Source organism: Chroicocephalus ridibundus, chromosome 2, assembly GCF_963924245.1.
Source record: "Chroicocephalus ridibundus chromosome 2, bChrRid1.1, whole genome shotgun sequence".
Taxonomy (NCBI): domain Eukaryota; kingdom Metazoa; phylum Chordata; class Aves; order Charadriiformes; family Laridae; genus Chroicocephalus; species Chroicocephalus ridibundus.
The window spans coordinates 140,792,978-140,811,112 of NC_086285.1; the positions used below are offsets into that span (position 1 = coordinate 140,792,978).

The following is an 18,135-nucleotide window of genomic DNA, read 5'->3' on the forward strand; positions in this document are numbered from 1 at the left end:
AGTGATTAGGAGAGGAAAAAAAATCATTAAAATTTCTCTGATCTGAAAAGCAGATATGTTTTCTAAGAAGTCTGCAGACTTCAAAGGGAGACCTGATCCAAGTGTGTATCATATTCTAAATTGAGGCACCTTAAACTGGGGATCATGTATATGGAGAAAGTGACAGAAAGACAAATCTTCTACTTTGGTTTTACTTTGTTAAAATTCACTCATTTGAAATGCTCTGATCTACTGGATAATCTGCTACTGTTAGTGGGTATATCCATATAGCTGTTTGTTTCACTCTAGCTAGTGGAACCACTGTAAGCCTCTCTAGCACGCAGAGAATACTGTCAGTTTGGCACTGGTGACTCTTGGCACTTGTCAGCGGGGAGATGCCTTGGCACCCGCCATGGAGGGGCAGCCTCCAGGATGAAGGATTGCAAAGGGCAGGGCAAAGGGTGCTGGAGAGGCCGAGATGGTTAGGCAGCCAAGCCATCCATCTGGGCCTACCGCCAGAGGAAAGCCTATGAAGAGGATGCTTAGAGAGAAAGACGAAGGCAGGAGATAGCTGCCCCTGACAAAGTGCAAGAGAGCTTGGACATGGGAATGTTAGCCAGGGCAGAGTCCTGGCACACTTTCCCTTCTCTGAGTGAGGAGGTCAGCAGGGCCCAAGCCTGAGGGGACAGCGGCTGGCACAGGCAGGGAGAAGGGACAATGCCAGAGGTCCCATTTCTGATGGCTCTCAGACCAGAGCTTCTCACAGGACAGCAGGGAGCTGAGCGCAGAGTTGCTGGGGACACACTGTTCCCACAGCTGCTCTGCCACAGCCCACACTCAGGCAGGTCCGGGACCATTACCTCTCCACCTCTGCCAGTCAGCACGGCCAGCCCTGCCTGTAACACAAGTCATCACTAGAAACACAAACGAGCTACGGACTGACCGTTGGTATATATTGTAGGTGCTAACTCTTCCTGAAGCTCAGACCCTAATATTTTTACTGCTGCTGCTAGCACTGCTAGCTGGAGCACAGCTAGCAATGGTAACCCTATGTCACTACCATATCTGCAGTTTCCTGAATACTCAGTGATAATCCCATTTCCTCATACTTACACTGTATCAGTTCCTAAACTGCATCATAAAAAAGGTGCTTTGTATGATTCTTAGAAAAGTGAAACTAAATGTTTACACATTACTACATTACCAGCTATGCAATCAAAATTTAAGTGGTGCAATCCATTTGTGAATTACCATATTTAGATCAATAGGAGAGTGTTTGTCCTGCCATACCAAGAGGGACAGGGGATAGCCTACACCAGTCATTACCTTTTCTGAGTGTAATACTGAACTGTTCCCAAAACAGGCATCCCTGCTGCTCAGAAAGATTTCTTTGGACCCCAGTTGGTGCTGTTATTTGGAAGTACTTATCACTTCAGTTCTCCTCTAATCTGAAATTGCAGATGATTCAACATCACTGGTGGAAGCCATCTAGCTAAGGAAAACTGTAACACAAATGTCTATACCTGCACCTTTCACAGCCAGTGATGAGAAACAGGTATTTCAGGACATGATACATCTAGTTTATTTCAGACACTTATTTCAGGATGCAAAAAATCTTACCCAGGAAGGCAATATATTTCTAAAGATATACTCTAAAGGGACTCTGTGAGATTAACTCAGATATAAACATCAACATATGGTCAGATTAATTCCACCCACTCAAGTCTTCTGGCTTCTGACTTAGGTCTTTTCATTTAAGTCAGTGTCAAAACATTAATTATAAAAGTACAGGATATGGACTTCAGTGATATATGCACAAAACCAGGAAGACTTGAACTAGAGACTTAACCCTGTCCACTACAACAAAACATTTTGCACAAAACAATACTGTTCTTTCAATTTAGCTCGTTCTTTTTGATTTTTCTGTTTTCATCTTTTTTCCCAACCTGACGTTTTAGCTGTAGATGTTTCCAGGTATTGGTGCTAGCTGCTCAGCATTTTTTGAAACCCAAGCCACTTAGGAGGGAGTCTAAATATAGATTAAAAACATTTTGGCCTCAAGAACATATGGTTTGAGCATTTGAAGTGAAGATTTGTCAGGATAGAGCACAAATTATTCTCTAGGCTTGAGAACAGAGGTATTATAGAAAATCTTTCATTAGTTAGTCATATACTATCCTTAAAAAAGTAATATATAGTATTATCTTAAATTTTAGGGTTATCTTACAATTTTCTACTCTTGTAAAACTAATTCATTAAATTTCTGCCTAATAGATAAATAAATAGGTAAATACTGCAAAATTCTTGTCTCATTCTGTCAGGAAACCATGACAACATCCATAGTAATTGGCAACATGATTTTTCAGATTCTGTTTGCCCCTGAAAAGGCAGGGGAAGGGAGAGGTCAGCACAATAATAATATTCTATAGAACATCCTTGGTAAAAATCAGATTTCCTAAAGCTGCTGTCTTGGTGAAAAAGTCTTCACTAAGTGGTCCTAGCAGCAAACAGAGACTCAAAGATCTCTGGACCACATGACAGATGGAGTGCTAAGCCTGGTGCCTGCTTTAAATGACAGAAATGCCACTTTGTGGCATAAAGGGATAATTTGAGGTAGTTTCTCTTTCCTAAATAATTTCTATTAGCAGATCAGACTGAAAAGAAAAAAAATAATTTAAATTTATTAATTCAGTCGTTGATTTTTTAGTTGTGAATTGAACTTATTTGCAATAATAAAGGCGAATTTCTCTTTTTTTTAAGCCACTATGTTTGAAAATCTGGCTCTTCACAAGCTCTCCAAAGCAAGTAGTCTTTCAAGAACCTCAAATTCAGTCTCTTGTGTGAAATCTCATAGGTCATAAGGTAGTTTCTTTATTATTAACATTAGTTTTATTAGAATTAATTTTTTATCATACTTTTTAAGGAAATATTGCCACTTACAAAAAGATGCATAGGGGATAAGAAAACAAAAAGCACTGGAATATGTTAAATTATTTCCTTTGTCACCCTGCTTCTCTATAATTTTCTCTCAGGTACAAGAATTATATGAAGCTCTCTCAGATACAGGACTCAAAATTTGCTAAGTTTCTTTCTAAGAGGAGGAAAGGCTGAGGTAGCAGACAGATTTATTTATTTATTGTGTGTGAGATTTTACTTTTATTTTTTTCCTTGTCATTCCCACACAGTAACCATGTGTGAGGGGTTGTGGGGTAATAAAATAACCATGAAGGGGCTGGCCAACATTTTATGTATGCACTCATTCAAAATACATCTGTTTGCTTGAACAGAAAAGCCTTCCCAATGCTCTGTTTTAACACACTGGAGGGGAAAAAAAAAAGGAAAAAAAAACCAAAACAAAACCAAACCACAAAACATTGTTTTGGAAGTACTTATCCCTTTGGTGTCCCAACATTGTTAGTTTCAGCTTTTTAATATTTTAACAAACATTTTTCAGCTTAATTTCCCTATATTAACTCAGTACTCTTAATATACTAATATGAATGTCTGATCAAATGAATACAGTTTGGAAACATAAACTTATCTTCATTGTTGAATAAACAGTTGTTTGAAACAAAGACATCTTTGAAAAAAAAATAAAATACAGCAGTTCTTTTTCTGTGAATGTAGGTGCAATGGTTGCCAAAATTGTCTGCAAGGATCCATTCTGCCTTTCAGCTAGATGTTTCCTTGGCAGTAAAGTTGATGTAACAGACAATGTGAACTTTCCTCATTTATTTCCATGCAAAGTCAGCCAGCTTCATTTTAACACTTTTCATTAGGAAGATAGGCTGGCTGATCGCACACTGAGGCAGATGGCAAATGCAGTTTGTTCTACTGGCCCTAGTACGTGGGAAATAACCTCCAGTTGCAGTTTGAATGGATAACTGAGTTTGCAACTTCCCTAATTACTCCACGTAGGCTTGCAATGATCTGTGTTTACCTACACCATGATGGAAGCAACACGCAATTTCGTGGTTCAGGTTACGCTGCCTTTTTTGGTTTACGACCTGCATTATGACCATCTCTGTTTGGCTATTTAGCCACAGTGTAAGTATCGCCTTGCTTCTATGGACACAAAAAGCACAATGTAAGATGTGCGTAACAGTCTACATTTCCGTTGTTATAATTAAGAATATCGCAAAGTCCTTCTTGACATATTCCTCAGCCCCTCTTTCAGTTTGCATAACGGTGCCCTTGGCAATTTTAGCCCAAGAAGAAAGCTGAGAGCATGATTTTGCACACTGATAACCCCTGGGATGTATTAAAGGCAGACAGATAAACACACATCTAGAACATGGGGCTGGATTCATCCACAAGACTGCTTTCACTGACTGCCAATGTTTAACAGATTTCCCTTTTAATGAAATGTAAATGAAGTGCTTTCCTCAAAGCTGAAAGGTTGTTCCATGAAAGCAACAAAAAAGACTTCCCCCAAAACAAAAGCGAGGCCATTACCTTGCCAAAAGTTAATATTTGCCATCATCTGCCTTCCAGGCAGTAAATGGGGTCTAGCAGACAGATCCTCTTTTCCTATCTGTATAGCCCTATGTCTGATGACTGAGTCCTCACAAGCCAGCGAGGGCCATTTATGGTTTATTTTTTAACCGTTTTCCATCTCTTCAACTACTGAAAGGCATCTTTCTGTTCTCAAGTGCAGCTTTGCTTCCTATCATAATACTTTCAAGGACACATTTTATGTGGAAGACACTGAATGTTTCAGAGTTACCATTTAATGTAAGATCTTGGGGTGACTGGATATGGAAAAAGTGGACATATGTACACCTAGCAAGTATAATCCATGGAAAATTTGGGAAGTGTGAGGACAGATTACTCGTTAAATTCTTTCAGCACAACATGATGGGGAAATACCGGTTTGCTTTTTAAATACTGGAAGCCTTGAGGTTTAGCAATAGAAAGTAGTATCTGTGTTAGTTGACTCCTGAATTAAATTGGGTTTCAGGGGGAATGGTGAAATGAAAAGAATCAATCGTTACTCCATTTGTCTGCACCTTGCAAAGTTCTTTTAAATATTATCCTGGCATCTTCATCATTGTGCAATGTTATAACTGTAATAGTTGGGTTTTGCTGTCTTTATAATGGTGTTAATTCTCTCATTTTTCACTCAAATAGATTCAGTTTAAAATAGAAGCTGTGCTGCCTTAACCTTACAACTACATATAAACAACGCTGTAACTCAACTGGCTAGGTCTCTTTATCCTGGGAACAAGATGTGACAGAGGTCCATAACACTATGAATGGTACAGATAAAATGGTTAGGAAATTACTTCCTCACAATATAAGCACCAATGTACCTAAAGTGAATTTATCAATGGTAGGTTCAAAATTCAGAAAGAAGTAGTTTGTCACATCTGCTTAAACTGTAAAACACATTGTTCTCTAGTTGGATGTTGTGGATACCAAAGGCTTACATGAGTTCAAATAGAGATTACACCAATTCATGAAAGGAAATCCCTCAAAGGCTATTAAACACAAAAATATGGCCTGTGGCTCAGAAATTCAATGAGCCACAGATTGCTGGAAGCTAAGAGGGAATATGCTGGGGTTATGTTGCCATATGTTTGCCCTTCTCTTATTCTCTTCGGTAGGTATCTGTTAATAGCCATAACTGGAGATAGGATATTTTGTAAGATAACCTTTGATCTGAACCCATGTTGGCAATTCTGTGTTTAAAAGTATATACAGAAGTATAATACAAATTCAAATAAGATATTAATCTTTTACATGTTTATCCTAGTACAGAACTGGAAAACAAGCATGTGGCAATGGCAGGGTCACACCGCTTGGTTACGGATCAAATTTGATATTGATAAGAGCTTATTAAAAATATCTATAATCAATTAGGAGCACTATGCTTTATGAAATTAAAATCATGCTACTATTGTAATAGAGAACTTCCTTTAATCTGAAGTGCTTGGCTTTCTTTATACCTAACCATTGCATATGACATGAGCACGGTTTGAGACACAGAGCTCCCTTAGGAGACTTCGTTTTCGCGGCTCCACTGGTTCATATTTCCAGCAGCATATATCTCCTGCACTGTGTCAACCACACTGGCAGCCAAAAGAAATTTACTACAAGTTGATCTATGCAGTTCAGAGATCAGGATTTTCATAAATTTTTCTTGGCTGCCAACACAGTGCCCACAGCAGAATCTATGCACTACCTAGAGTCCAAGTACATGACACTAGATACTGTATTTGCATCAGGTCCAAGAAGCTTTTACTTGGGAATCTACAAACAGAATGGTACAAAGTGACGGGCTTGTTTTTCTCCTTTCTTTTTATTGCCTGCAAAATTTGAATAATCTTTTGAATGCTGTAAAATTAATAAAAAAAATTACCGGATTCTTGCAAGTTTTGGGCTTCTTTTGCTGAAAACACAGCTTCATGTATATACACGATACAAATATTCCACATGAACGTGAGCGCTCTGGTAATATTCTCCTTACGTTTAAATGTAGCTGTACACTAAAACCATCTATTATTTCTGTAATGGAGTTTCACTTGCTATTATTTATTGTAGATTCTTTGATGGAAGAACTGGTTTCTGCAGAATTTTAGTATGGTACAGTAGCTGCCTTGGTACCTACAGAGGTAAAAAATCATGCATTTTACTTTGATTTCTATTTTTCTTGCAGTTATGAATATGAAGATAAGAGTATCAAAATACCATTACTGATCTACTGTGTTTATCTAAGGAGAACTTCAACTTAGCTTTTGCCAAATATTTTCTGCCACTGTAACACACAGTTCTATGGTCAGATTTTAGCCAGTAATTGGTACATTAAGCATCATGTCTAATGTGCTTCAAACCTAAGCTCCCAAGAAATCCTTGTTTTCCCCAAGAGCTCCTTCTAAATCTTGCTCTGTTTTAAAAAGCTGCACTTGTTTAAGTAGGTCAATCTTAAATTAATCTAGTTAAAGTAGTGCACTCTCCATTCAAACTGGTTTAACACTCCCTTAAATAGTCTTAGATGCATTCAGTGATTTCCCAGAAAAAATAGCTGCTTTAAACAAGGTTTAAACTAACTTAAGTGCATGTAGCCAGGCAAATGTGAAATCAATTTTGATAAACCGATGCAATTTCTGAAATAGAGGAAAGAGTTTATGTCTTAAGTTAGAGACGTTTACCGTCTGGCAGATCGCAAAAATATTTTTATACACTCTCAGGTGAAGAAAAGAAAATATATACATTAAGGAGCCATAAAATATATAATAATATGTATTAGTAATGGATTTTTGCTTTCTTTAGAGCATAGGGTATTTATCTTAATCCGTTCTGGCCCCTTCTCTGAATGTCTTCCTTTCTGCTCTCTCTGCCATAATATTTAGGATTCCATCTGAGAGATTTACTATTTTTAATAGGAATTATTTTTATAATAAATCATGCAATAAATCCAAGGAAAAGAGATTGGTGGACAATACATAAGGCAATAGTGAGGAAGAAGAACAGATACATCTCAGTCATTATCTATGACTATGACCTGCCACTATCTGCCAAAATGAAACTTTTGAGCATAGTCACTAATTAAGGAATCTGGCTTTCATAGGTTGGGGTTGCCAGGGAATCTCAGAATGTTACACACACTTGATCGGTGAAATGGCCCTCAGGGTTTGCCAACAGAACGAGTGAAGACACACAGATTTCTAAATATGAGACAGCTTTCTACGAGGTCACTGTTCAGAAGACTGTTTTCAGACTCTTCATCTGTCCCTCTTTTGGGTTTTACTTCATAAATGGTGAAGGTTCTTAGATTCATTTAGCTTTTGAAACTCTCCACTTTTAAATTACTGAGAAAACTACAAACTAAACTGAGGATTGTTCTTGTCCTCTCCAAGGCCTTACAAGGGATTTCTTAAAAAAACCCCAACAAACGAAACAAAAAACAAAACCAGCAAATAACACTTTCTCTCCAAAATATAGCAGCTAATGATCCTATAATAAGGGACATATATATCTACTTCACCACTTCAGAAGCAGCCCCCACTGTGTAGACTGCATTTAGCAGCTCTTAGATCAAATGTTGCCTCCTCTCTTTCTCAAAGTTCTGTCATGGGATCAGAGGCAACCTTCAGCCACAGGAATGAGGCAATGAAATAAAATCTAGTGAGTACTCTATATAAAGTATGTTTTGACTTCTTTCTAATTCATATGTTCTGAAGCACACATAGGAAAACTGGCCTACTGAATTTTGTATGGTTGTATTACTATATGCTATTAACAGGGCAGAGTTGCAAGGTAAGCCCTATACCTAATTGTGTCACTGTAGAAATACACCCTCCATTTTTTCCAGTAGCAAACATCTATGCTCAGCAGACATTATCAACAGCTTTCAAAAGACTGTTGCTCAAAGTTAGAAAAAAACATGGAGAATATAAAAGTAGAAAAAAAATAAATGGCGGTCTTATGATAGGGAAAGCATCTTATCTAAAAGACCTTGTAAATGTGTGTGGTCCGTCGTGCTCAGTAACCTGGAGGATACAGGTGGAGGAGGACACTATAGGCTCTGAGGCTTACCAACTCCATAATGAAGCAGATCTTCCAGAAATCTAGCACACTACTTGTTGTACTAGAATCTAACACTGCAGCCTCTAATTCTATTGCAGTGCATCAAAAAATTTCAATGCTGCAGATTGAATAATGGACAGACGAAGATAACATGTGGGAGAGGCTAATGAGAGCCTGTTAAGGCTGAGAAGAACAACACTGTCAGTTTTGGTACAGGAAGACAGGGCATAGGATAGGATTTTTCTGCTAGCAACAGGAAAATTTACTACAGCGACAGTCCCTGTCCTGCCCTGCTCCCTGGCAGTGACTTTGAATTTCATCACAGTGATTTGAAATATTGCAATTGAAAAAGATTTTTGTTGAGAATTTTGACAATACTATATCTCCAAAATATTGTCACTCTTAGCAAGAAGTCATTGTCCTTTTCTGCATTTAGCTACATTATTCATTGTCCATAAATTTTTCATTCAAAAAATGAGGTGATATACATCACCTAAATGGCTTGGAGTACTGGGAACAATGAAACCTCTCCCTAGCCTCAAGAGTGGTATATTAAGATTTCTTCCTTTCCTTTCTTTTTCTCTACTCCTTTTTCTTTCCAGCACTTAAGTTCAGAAGAAAATAAAGATTTACAGTTTTTCTTAATAAGCACTGATTTTTCAGATAGCTACTTATGTAACTTGATTTTCATCTGTTTATTCTTTTTTACATCTTTAAGTGTACATATTGTGAAATGTTTTCCTGCGACATTCCTGTCCTTTCTGATTTGCTATTCCTGAACAGTGTTTCACCTTCAACGTTTGTTTCCCCCATCCTCTTCTTCTACCATAGTTGCTAAGTTACCAGAGTAACCTGAGTTTTAACCGAGATCACCAAAGAGCACGAGGTGCTTCATAAAATGCATGAAGAAACCATCCTGTCCCAAATAATTTACAAACCTAAGGCTCTCATCTCACACTGAAGCCTGGAAAGGCAGACCATAAAGGAAATAGGGTCTACTATAGGTGAAAATGCCTTCTCCAACAGAACAACTTTAGAAGTAGATGTCTTCAAAGCACAAGTGGTACACGAAAGCTGACGGGAGGAGGGCTACAGTCCAATGCACACAAACACTTTGTCCAAAGTACTGGAAGACTACCACTACCCTACCTTGCAATAAAACCCCAAACACCTTTCATCCTCCAGTACATCCCTCCTTCCCTAGTAAAAGAAATTCTGTCCTTGTTTCCATTGACACCCTGTGATGGCAAGCTTCTTGTCCTTTTTTATGGCCAATACTTCTGGCATCATCTGCAGCACTCTGGAAGGAAAGTCAGATAAAAGACCTCTACATCTCAGCTGTAGTTAAGGTACCAGCTGTGCTCTGCTTACAGGGTATTATGAAAGCAAAGAAATACATCATTTTAGAGAGCCTGCAAGTGTTAAATTGTATGACAGGAGGGTTTTTTTTCCTGAGCGACGGGCCCATTAGCCTTTACTCCTACAAGAGTCTTATTCATTCTTCAGAATGAGGGAGGAGTCAAAGCATAGATCTCTTCCCCAGAGCATGATTGATAAGATAGGTCTGTGATCCGCAAAAATATACCACTGAAGTGAGAACAAAGGAAAGCAGCACTGCACTGTGGAGATGACGTATTCCTATTGGAACTGTCCTTTCAGTCTAGAAGACTATTAAAACCAAGGAAAACACAAGAAAATGAAGCAAACACGAGAAGAAAAACAAAACCCAAACCAAAACCCAAACCTAAAGTATGAAGACACTGCAACTAACTAGTCAGGTTTAATTACCTTAGGAATTTACTATAGTCAGAATACTGAATTTGTATATGATTCCTTATATGGAATGAAAATTATTTTAAAAAGCACAACTGTTTATGAAAGCATTTCAAGTTGACTGTCTTTTCTGAGGTAGACACTATGCAAATTGCTTTCATTAGAAGAACAGTATAGGGTGGAAAATGAGGCTAGTAGTTTTCAAGAGGATCTTATATTTGCATTTTTGCTGCTAAATAACCAAGGTGGTCTGTGTTTTCAAATCACTCTGGAATAATAGAATAGGAATCAAAGAAAATCAGCCCCTTGGGGCGAGAGTTAATTTAAAAACAAAAATAAAAATAAATCACCAAATCTTTTTCCCCTTCTATTGGATTTCTAATAACACTACATGAAGATGACTATTGGACTATTGGAGCAATGAACCTTAAAAAAATGACACTCACACGGGAAAAATGACTCATAGCTAAGATCATAAATATATTTTTCAACGCTCTGCTTTTCAGTGCTCTGAGACTGAGCTCAAGATGATAGGGAGCCTACGAGAGCTGTAAATCTTTTCTTTCTGTCAATCCCAAATGGCATGCTTGTCTTCTTTTTCCACACAGAAATTTTTTCCAGTCACAAAAAAAATTCTGGATGTTCCTTCAGGATTCCTAGACATAAGCTAATGCAGTAAGATCATCAGCAGAACTTGGCCTACCTGATAACTGGAAATCACCAATCAGAGAAATAGCCACTCTGCGTATACAGATCAACTGCACATACATTGCTATTTCTAGAGTTACAATGACATAAGGCTTTTCTCTGAACAAGAGCTATGACCTAATATCCATGGTTCATACCATCTCAACAATGAAACTAGGAGTTGCCAAAAGTCTGCAGAAAACTTGCATTGGTAAGATATTTATTTCAATTGTCACGTATTTTGCACAAACTTTCCAGTCATAAAATATCATGGGTTTTCTACCTTGACTATTCCATTCTAACAGGAATATGTCTCCCTCAAAAAAGTATATATGAGCACACCAAAGTAGATAAGCTATTAAATTTGCAGAATAAATTTCCAGTAATACCTATTAAACCTTCATGATACAGATAGCAAAACATTTTTATTATAAAAGTTCAATGTTCTAAGATATATAAAAGCATATTTTTAGCAATAGTATAATTTTTCTTTCACTTGATTTTCCTTCCTTCAAAATATCTTAAATTTCATTAATACAAGAAATATCTTTTGAAAACTCCTTTATAAAAGTCAACCACAATAGGGCATACGAAGACATGAGCGGCCTTTTGCACTCTGAAAATTACTTAAGTTAAAGGAGAAGGAGATAGCCAGAAGTTTGCACGCTTTCATACAGACTAAAAGTATCCATATGTGGAACTGCTCCAAAAGAGTTATCACATTTTAAATTGACACCTTGACTTCAAACTACACATGCCTGTAGATTTTCCTGAGTGCTTGAAGTAATAGCTCCAAAACCATGGAACATTATGTGCAGTGTTGGTCTCCCACTGAGAGAAAAACACCTTTATTTAGCCTCACAATGCTGTGACTTATGCACCTGAACTGCTCAAACAGAAGATTCCCACTGCTGTTTCTTTGAGCTAAACTTATGAAAAGGGCAAATATGAGCAGTGCAATAGTACAGATTTAGCTCCAGTAAGAATCTAGGGCTTGGTCCACAAGAAATAAGCTTCTTGAACCCAGTCTGCTGCTAAGGGCTTTCACAGTGCAGTAGACTGCTCTTGCTTCACTGACCCTGGCACAGCAGAAGTATTGCACCATTAGAACAGTCACAATACCGTATTTATACGCCTGAAAGCTTTGTCACAAACTCCAGGCTACAAATACTGCTACATAAAAAGCTCTGAATTTTACTTGGAAGATCTCAGGCAAGAAAGGGAAAGGAAAGGAATTAGATAAAGCCTCTCATTGTTCACAAATTCAGTGTAACATTGAAATACACACTTCTGCACTTCTTGTCATCCTTATCATCTTTTGTAGGCCAGAAACATCCTCTTTGTGCATTTGTGCATCCTCTTTTGTGTATCGTTTGCTGAAGAGACTCTCTCAAACTCGATGTAACTGGCTTAGAGAGATTTACTAGGACAACTGAGGCTGCTTGGAACCAAAACCTGTCAAAGCACCAAACACAGAATATGCCTATACAAAAACTCTTCTTTGATACTGTTTTGCAGGGATGCAAGGCTAGCTTTAAATTAGGTTTCCTAGAAAATGGCAGTAATTTAGTCACATGAACTTGGAGCTCAGCAAGAGCCACATTATAGTTCTGTGAAGAGTAACTTTAAAGAGTATCTATAATCTTGATTTGATAAATTTTAGGTATGTCAAGTGTACTATGCAGTCACTCATTTGAGTATGGGCAATGTACAACTTAAGTAAACTGGAATTATGGTTGGAATTAACAATTCCAAAAGATGTTCAAAAGTTATTGGGAAACACTAACCCTGTTCTTGCAATGGCATCTCTAAAAGTTGTCTTTAAATGCTGCCATTGCATCACCATAAAGAAAAACTGGACAAGACTGGGTGTTATGTACAGTAGTATCCACTGTACTGGTGGAGTTCTTAACCTCTCTTATATCACCGCTAAAGAAGATTCCACATTTTCCCTAAACCTAAATAAGATCTATATGACAAACAATTTCAGAATGAAATGAGTTTATGTAAACATTCAACGGTACAATGTTTGAATGAACAGAAAAGTTTCTAACAAGAATTCAATGTTTTTCAAGAGATACACATTTTCACACTGTAACTTCCATTTAGACAGAAACTGCCTCAGATTCTAATAGACCAATCAACTGAAGATATTTCTAAAGTAATGTGAACTATATGACTTTAGGGGCAGGGAAGCACGGAAATGTTAGCTGAAAATTCATGCCATCTATTATTTTGTTTAAATTGAAATATTGTCTTACCATCATGATTGGGATTTCCCAAAGTCCATGGCTCATCTGAGTCAAAATGAGTGTCTCCCCCAATCCCTGGCCCAGGGAAATATGCATGTGCCAAAAATCCTCCCTCCCCATCAAAGGGAGAACTATCTCCATGAAAACCTGATGCAAAAATGATTGTAATATCCACGTCCCTCTTGCCATTTTCTAATTCAATATAAGGAACTTCTTCAAATGTTAGAGGAGTTACATTCTGCCACACATCGAAGGCACGGCGAATGGCTTTACGAGTTTCAGCATCACCTACTTTTGGAGTGACGTTCTTTATGCTGAAAGAAACAGAGAAATGTTAAAGAGATTAAATTTGATGGAGCGGTAAGTGACATTGCTTACATACGTTTTCCCCGAATTATTAAAAGCACATAAAACATGCTAGTCTGGCATTATATCCTTTAAGAAGAGTATTTTTAAACAAGCTGGTGCGAAATTATTGTGTCAATCTGTGTAGTCCTTCATGCTAGAACGTATTATATGTCAGTTAGGTTACTCTCATCAGTACGAAAAACTTATTTTTAGAAGATTAAAAATATTTTAAAATGAGAAATTCTTAACAGTGGGATAACTAGATTAATCAACCACTGACTGTTTACCTCCTGGACCACAATTAGAATCCATCACGGCTAAAGAACAGCATGTCATTTCTGATCAAAAGAAAAATGTTTCCAGTTAAATGAAATTTTAACTTCTTAGTGAGTCCATTAACAATAGCAGAGCTCCATACTGTGACCACCAACCAGTATTCACAAAGCCTTAAAAACAGTTCTTGTTGCATTTGTAACTGGATAGATATTTCCTTATCAGAAACAAAACCTTTTTATTTCAATACAGGCTAAGATGTCCTTTTATGATCTGATTACTTCTATAAATCTTGCATAAAACTGTAGAATTCATCAGAGAAATCATTTTATGGAAGATAATTATGTGCTAATTCAGAAACATATTTAAAACAGAAATTTCAGTCTCTACTACTTCAAATGACACACATGAGAGAAAGGCAAAACAACATCAGAATTACAGTTGAGTTCAGAATCGTAGTTACTAGTAAATTATAGTGGAACCACCTTTTCTTTATTTATTTGTATTATTGAATTCAAGAAAATAATGGCAATAATCAGTTTCAGACCTATCCAGTTTCCTCCATCGTTTTTACTTGATTCATATGGCCAGCAAAAACTCCGTTAGGTTTGTGTCTATTCTGAAACTGCTGTAATCAGAGGCTCTTTGGTCATTTGACATGCGCTTGACTGAATGTCCAGCACAAATTTCAGAAATTACATAGTTCTAGAGTATATGCAAGATTTATGTAAGTTTACACCGCATGGCATGGTAATGGAGAACAAAAATATTTTCGTGACTAACCCTGGAATGATTGATTTGTTTGCTGCATTACATTTGCTTGATTATATGGTATTGTAAGTTTATATAAATGGAAATAAATCCTTCAAGTCTAATTTTTACAGATTTGATTTCGCATATATAGTATTTTATTCATATGTTCATGTAGAAAACATAGTCACATATTTTGACTTCCACTCAAAAATATTCTTGCATTGAGTCCAATAATGCTAGTCTAAGCAAAGTACTATTTCTTTTTTGCTAGTATGTATGTTCCAAAGACATATCAAGACAGATTAGAAGATAGTATCTGTACAGAATCCACTGCTTCCCTTGCTCTTTTGTTCCGAACATGATTTAACCAGTTATTACATACTTGTGCCTATTCTCTTATTTGCCTGGCATGTAACATTGTTTCTTGTTCTGCCTTTCTCTTTCACACACATGAAATTTAAGAACATTTTCCCCCTAAAAAAAGGGGGACATTTAAAAGACATTTCTGCACTATGAAGTCATTACCTTTTTGTTGTCTCTTTGAATTTAAAAGTTTGAACTCCTTAAATCTCTTATTATAAGACATTTTATCCAATTTATTAAATATTTTCTGTGATTTTTATCGAACTCACTCCAATTTTGCAATGTTCTCTTAAAACTGACTCTGTCAGCACTACAAAGTACTGCTGTACTGATCTTGTTGTCAGAGAGAAAAAGTTCTCTGATCTATAGGCATAGCCTTAACCTATATGATATAAATGTCACATGATTCAAATTGCTCTGTATAATGTCGTTTCTTCATAGTTATTTACTTATCAGTAAGTTTACAATCAGTGTTGTGTTGATTTTTAGGTGATTAAAAAAATACTTGATGCACTGGACTAACTATCAGTCCCTACAGAACCCCTTTCTGAAAGCTCCTTCCTTTGTGAATTACTTTTTTGAGATGCTTTGGTTAGCAAATTCATAAACTACTCATCCTGTGCCCCTTGAGAATGTACAGTATTTTGCAACCAGAGTGTCATATGGCATTAAATCAAAACATCTCACAAAGCTACACTTACTGAAAACTTGACAACAGTTAACCTGTTGCTGTGCTAAGAATATCATTTACAAAGCTGATGAATTTTCTTTTAGTCAGTCCTGCAGTTTGGTCTCTAAAGCACATAAATTGTCTCATGCACAGGTCATTGAAGGATTAGAGCCTCTGTTATTTGCTACGTATAATGAATACAGCAAATGAATCAACAGGCTTTCACAGAAAATAGAATATGTCTAGCAAAACTGATATTTTGATGTAGGGAAAGTTCATCTGAAGGATACAGTTTATTGGGTTTTTTTATTGATTTGTTTTTAGGAATCTTAGTGATAGGTCAAAGTCACACTTTGGGGTTATATAAACAGAGTAAAAGGATGGACTGATGCTGTTATATGTTATATGACGAAATGGATAAAAACAGATTGGAATTTTATATTGGTGGTAAATTGATTAATTACTTGGTCTGAAAGGGTTTGACTCACGTTTTAAACCTTATCACTTTACATTTTCTTGCTTTTTCAATGCATGAAATTAAGTTTTAGCCATTGATTACAACTGAAAAATTGAACCATTGTGCTAGTTTCACACACATTAACTGGGGGTGATTACCTATGATGGGAGAACTTTTCCAGGGGACTCAGCTATTTAATTATTTTTGAAATAGCATCCTACATCTCAAGATTCATTGCCAAGTCAAAAGATTTTTCAAAGCATACATTCTGTATTAAAACAAGACAGATTTCTGTCTTCCACAACAACCTTCTGGAGAGGGTGAGATTATACTGAAAAATGTAGCTTCTAAAAGAAATGAAATAAATCAGTAGCTATTCCAACATGAGTATTTCCAGAAAATCACTGCCTATTTTAATGTGTTTAACACAAGCCATCTTCAATCCTAAAAGGGCAAATTCCAATATTGTGTGTAACACGAATGTTGAAGTTGTCTAGCTGGGAACTTTGCTTAGAATAATTCACCAATGTAGACATATGAAATCCAAGTTATTTTACATTTCTTTCATGGTATTGATCATATACCCTCCAAAGGAAAAAGTACAGTATGAAGATCAGTCCATGCAGACAATGTATCAACTGTCAGAGAGAGAGAGACTTATCTCTTAGAAGTCTTCAGTTTAGATACTGCAATAGCAAATAAAGTCTTATATGAACACTTTTCTTATTGTGTTGGGCTATACATCTTAAAGTCAGCAGTCACATTAAATAGTGGTAACTGTCACTGCTAACAAAACAAAAAAAAAAAAAAAAAGAGGAACTGGGTATCTTACACTCAACATGTCCAGATAATGGAGTTAAAATAAAAATAAGTGGAGGACATGACAACTCAGAACCACTCCTATTGCAAGGTGGCAGCATAGCAAGACAAAGGCCATCACAATAAGAAAACAATATCGCCTAAGTATTACTTTCTTAACCTCCAAGCCTGGTTATCATTTCACAGAAAAGACGTTCAATCAAGAGAGAAAGATCCATTGCTGACCTTGGCCAGATCAGCAGTGCAACTTTATAAAGAAGATAAAGAACATACTCACAATTCCTTCCGAAAGGGAAGTATTTTAGTAAGCAAAAGATGATCTATAAGATGAAATATCTAATATGATGTAATTTTTTACAAATTAGTAAACTGAGTGATGCTTTGTAGAAATTTTGAAAGCTGTTATTCTTAGACAACCACAGCAAGGTATCAATTTAATACAGTATTTTGTGGTTATTATTGCTCTTTGATGAAAACATTGTTTTCAACTTGATAGGTGCTTTAGGCATTATAGCTTTTAAATCCATGTCTTGCACAAGAATAAGATTAGACCAGTGATATGCACTTTTCACACTGATTTACTCTTTCTACAGATGCCTGAAAAGTCTTGTTTTAGAGACTGTTATTTTGAAATTCTGAGTCCTATTGATATTAGAAAAGCTTTGGGTTTTCCTGCCCCTCCTCCTCCTTCCCCAAAATATCCTCAAAAGAAATTATCCATGTTTCAGTGACACATTTTTGTCTGCAACAGCTTCAGTAGCCTTGCAAGGCTGTCAGGATATACCTCACTTGGCTTTGTAAAATCAGTCACCTGAAATTTAAATACAGTATATTAAGTAGCACATATTTGCCATTGAATTTCACTATTTTCTTTTTTCCTTCCTGAGCTGTCATTAGAACAAATCGTTATATGCTTCATGTAAATTGCTATGATTCTGTATACAAAGTCAACTCTTCTGACCCAAGCTAGACCAAAGAGGCAGTTCAGCAAAGGCTAAACAAAGCTCAAAACGCATAAAGCTTATTATTACTGCTTACCTTAGCGGTAATGGCCTGCACAAGAATTGCAATAACTCAGTGACAGACTTCTTCATGGCCTGTAGACTTTGATACTTCTATTCTCCACTGCATATAATAAATACTGGTTTTAAATTGATTCTATGCTCATTTCTGCATTAAATCCAGAGTACGAGATTAACAATATCTTACTACCCTGTTGTGCTGATTAGACT

At 36.6% G+C, this 18,135-nt stretch overlaps 1 protein-coding gene across 2 annotated transcripts in view; it reads right to left on the reverse strand.

Moving 5' to 3' along the window:
* Nucleotides 1-18,135, reverse strand: part of MMP16 (matrix metallopeptidase 16) — a 195,674-nt gene that overhangs the window by 70,178 nt on the left and 107,361 nt on the right. For both annotated transcript variants that reach the window (XM_063327151.1, XM_063327153.1), the window contains one exon: nt 13,230-13,534. In XM_063327151.1, coding sequence (XP_063183221.1) covers nt 13,230-13,534 — 305 coding nt within the window. The remainder of the gene's footprint in view (nt 1-13,229; nt 13,535-18,135) is intronic.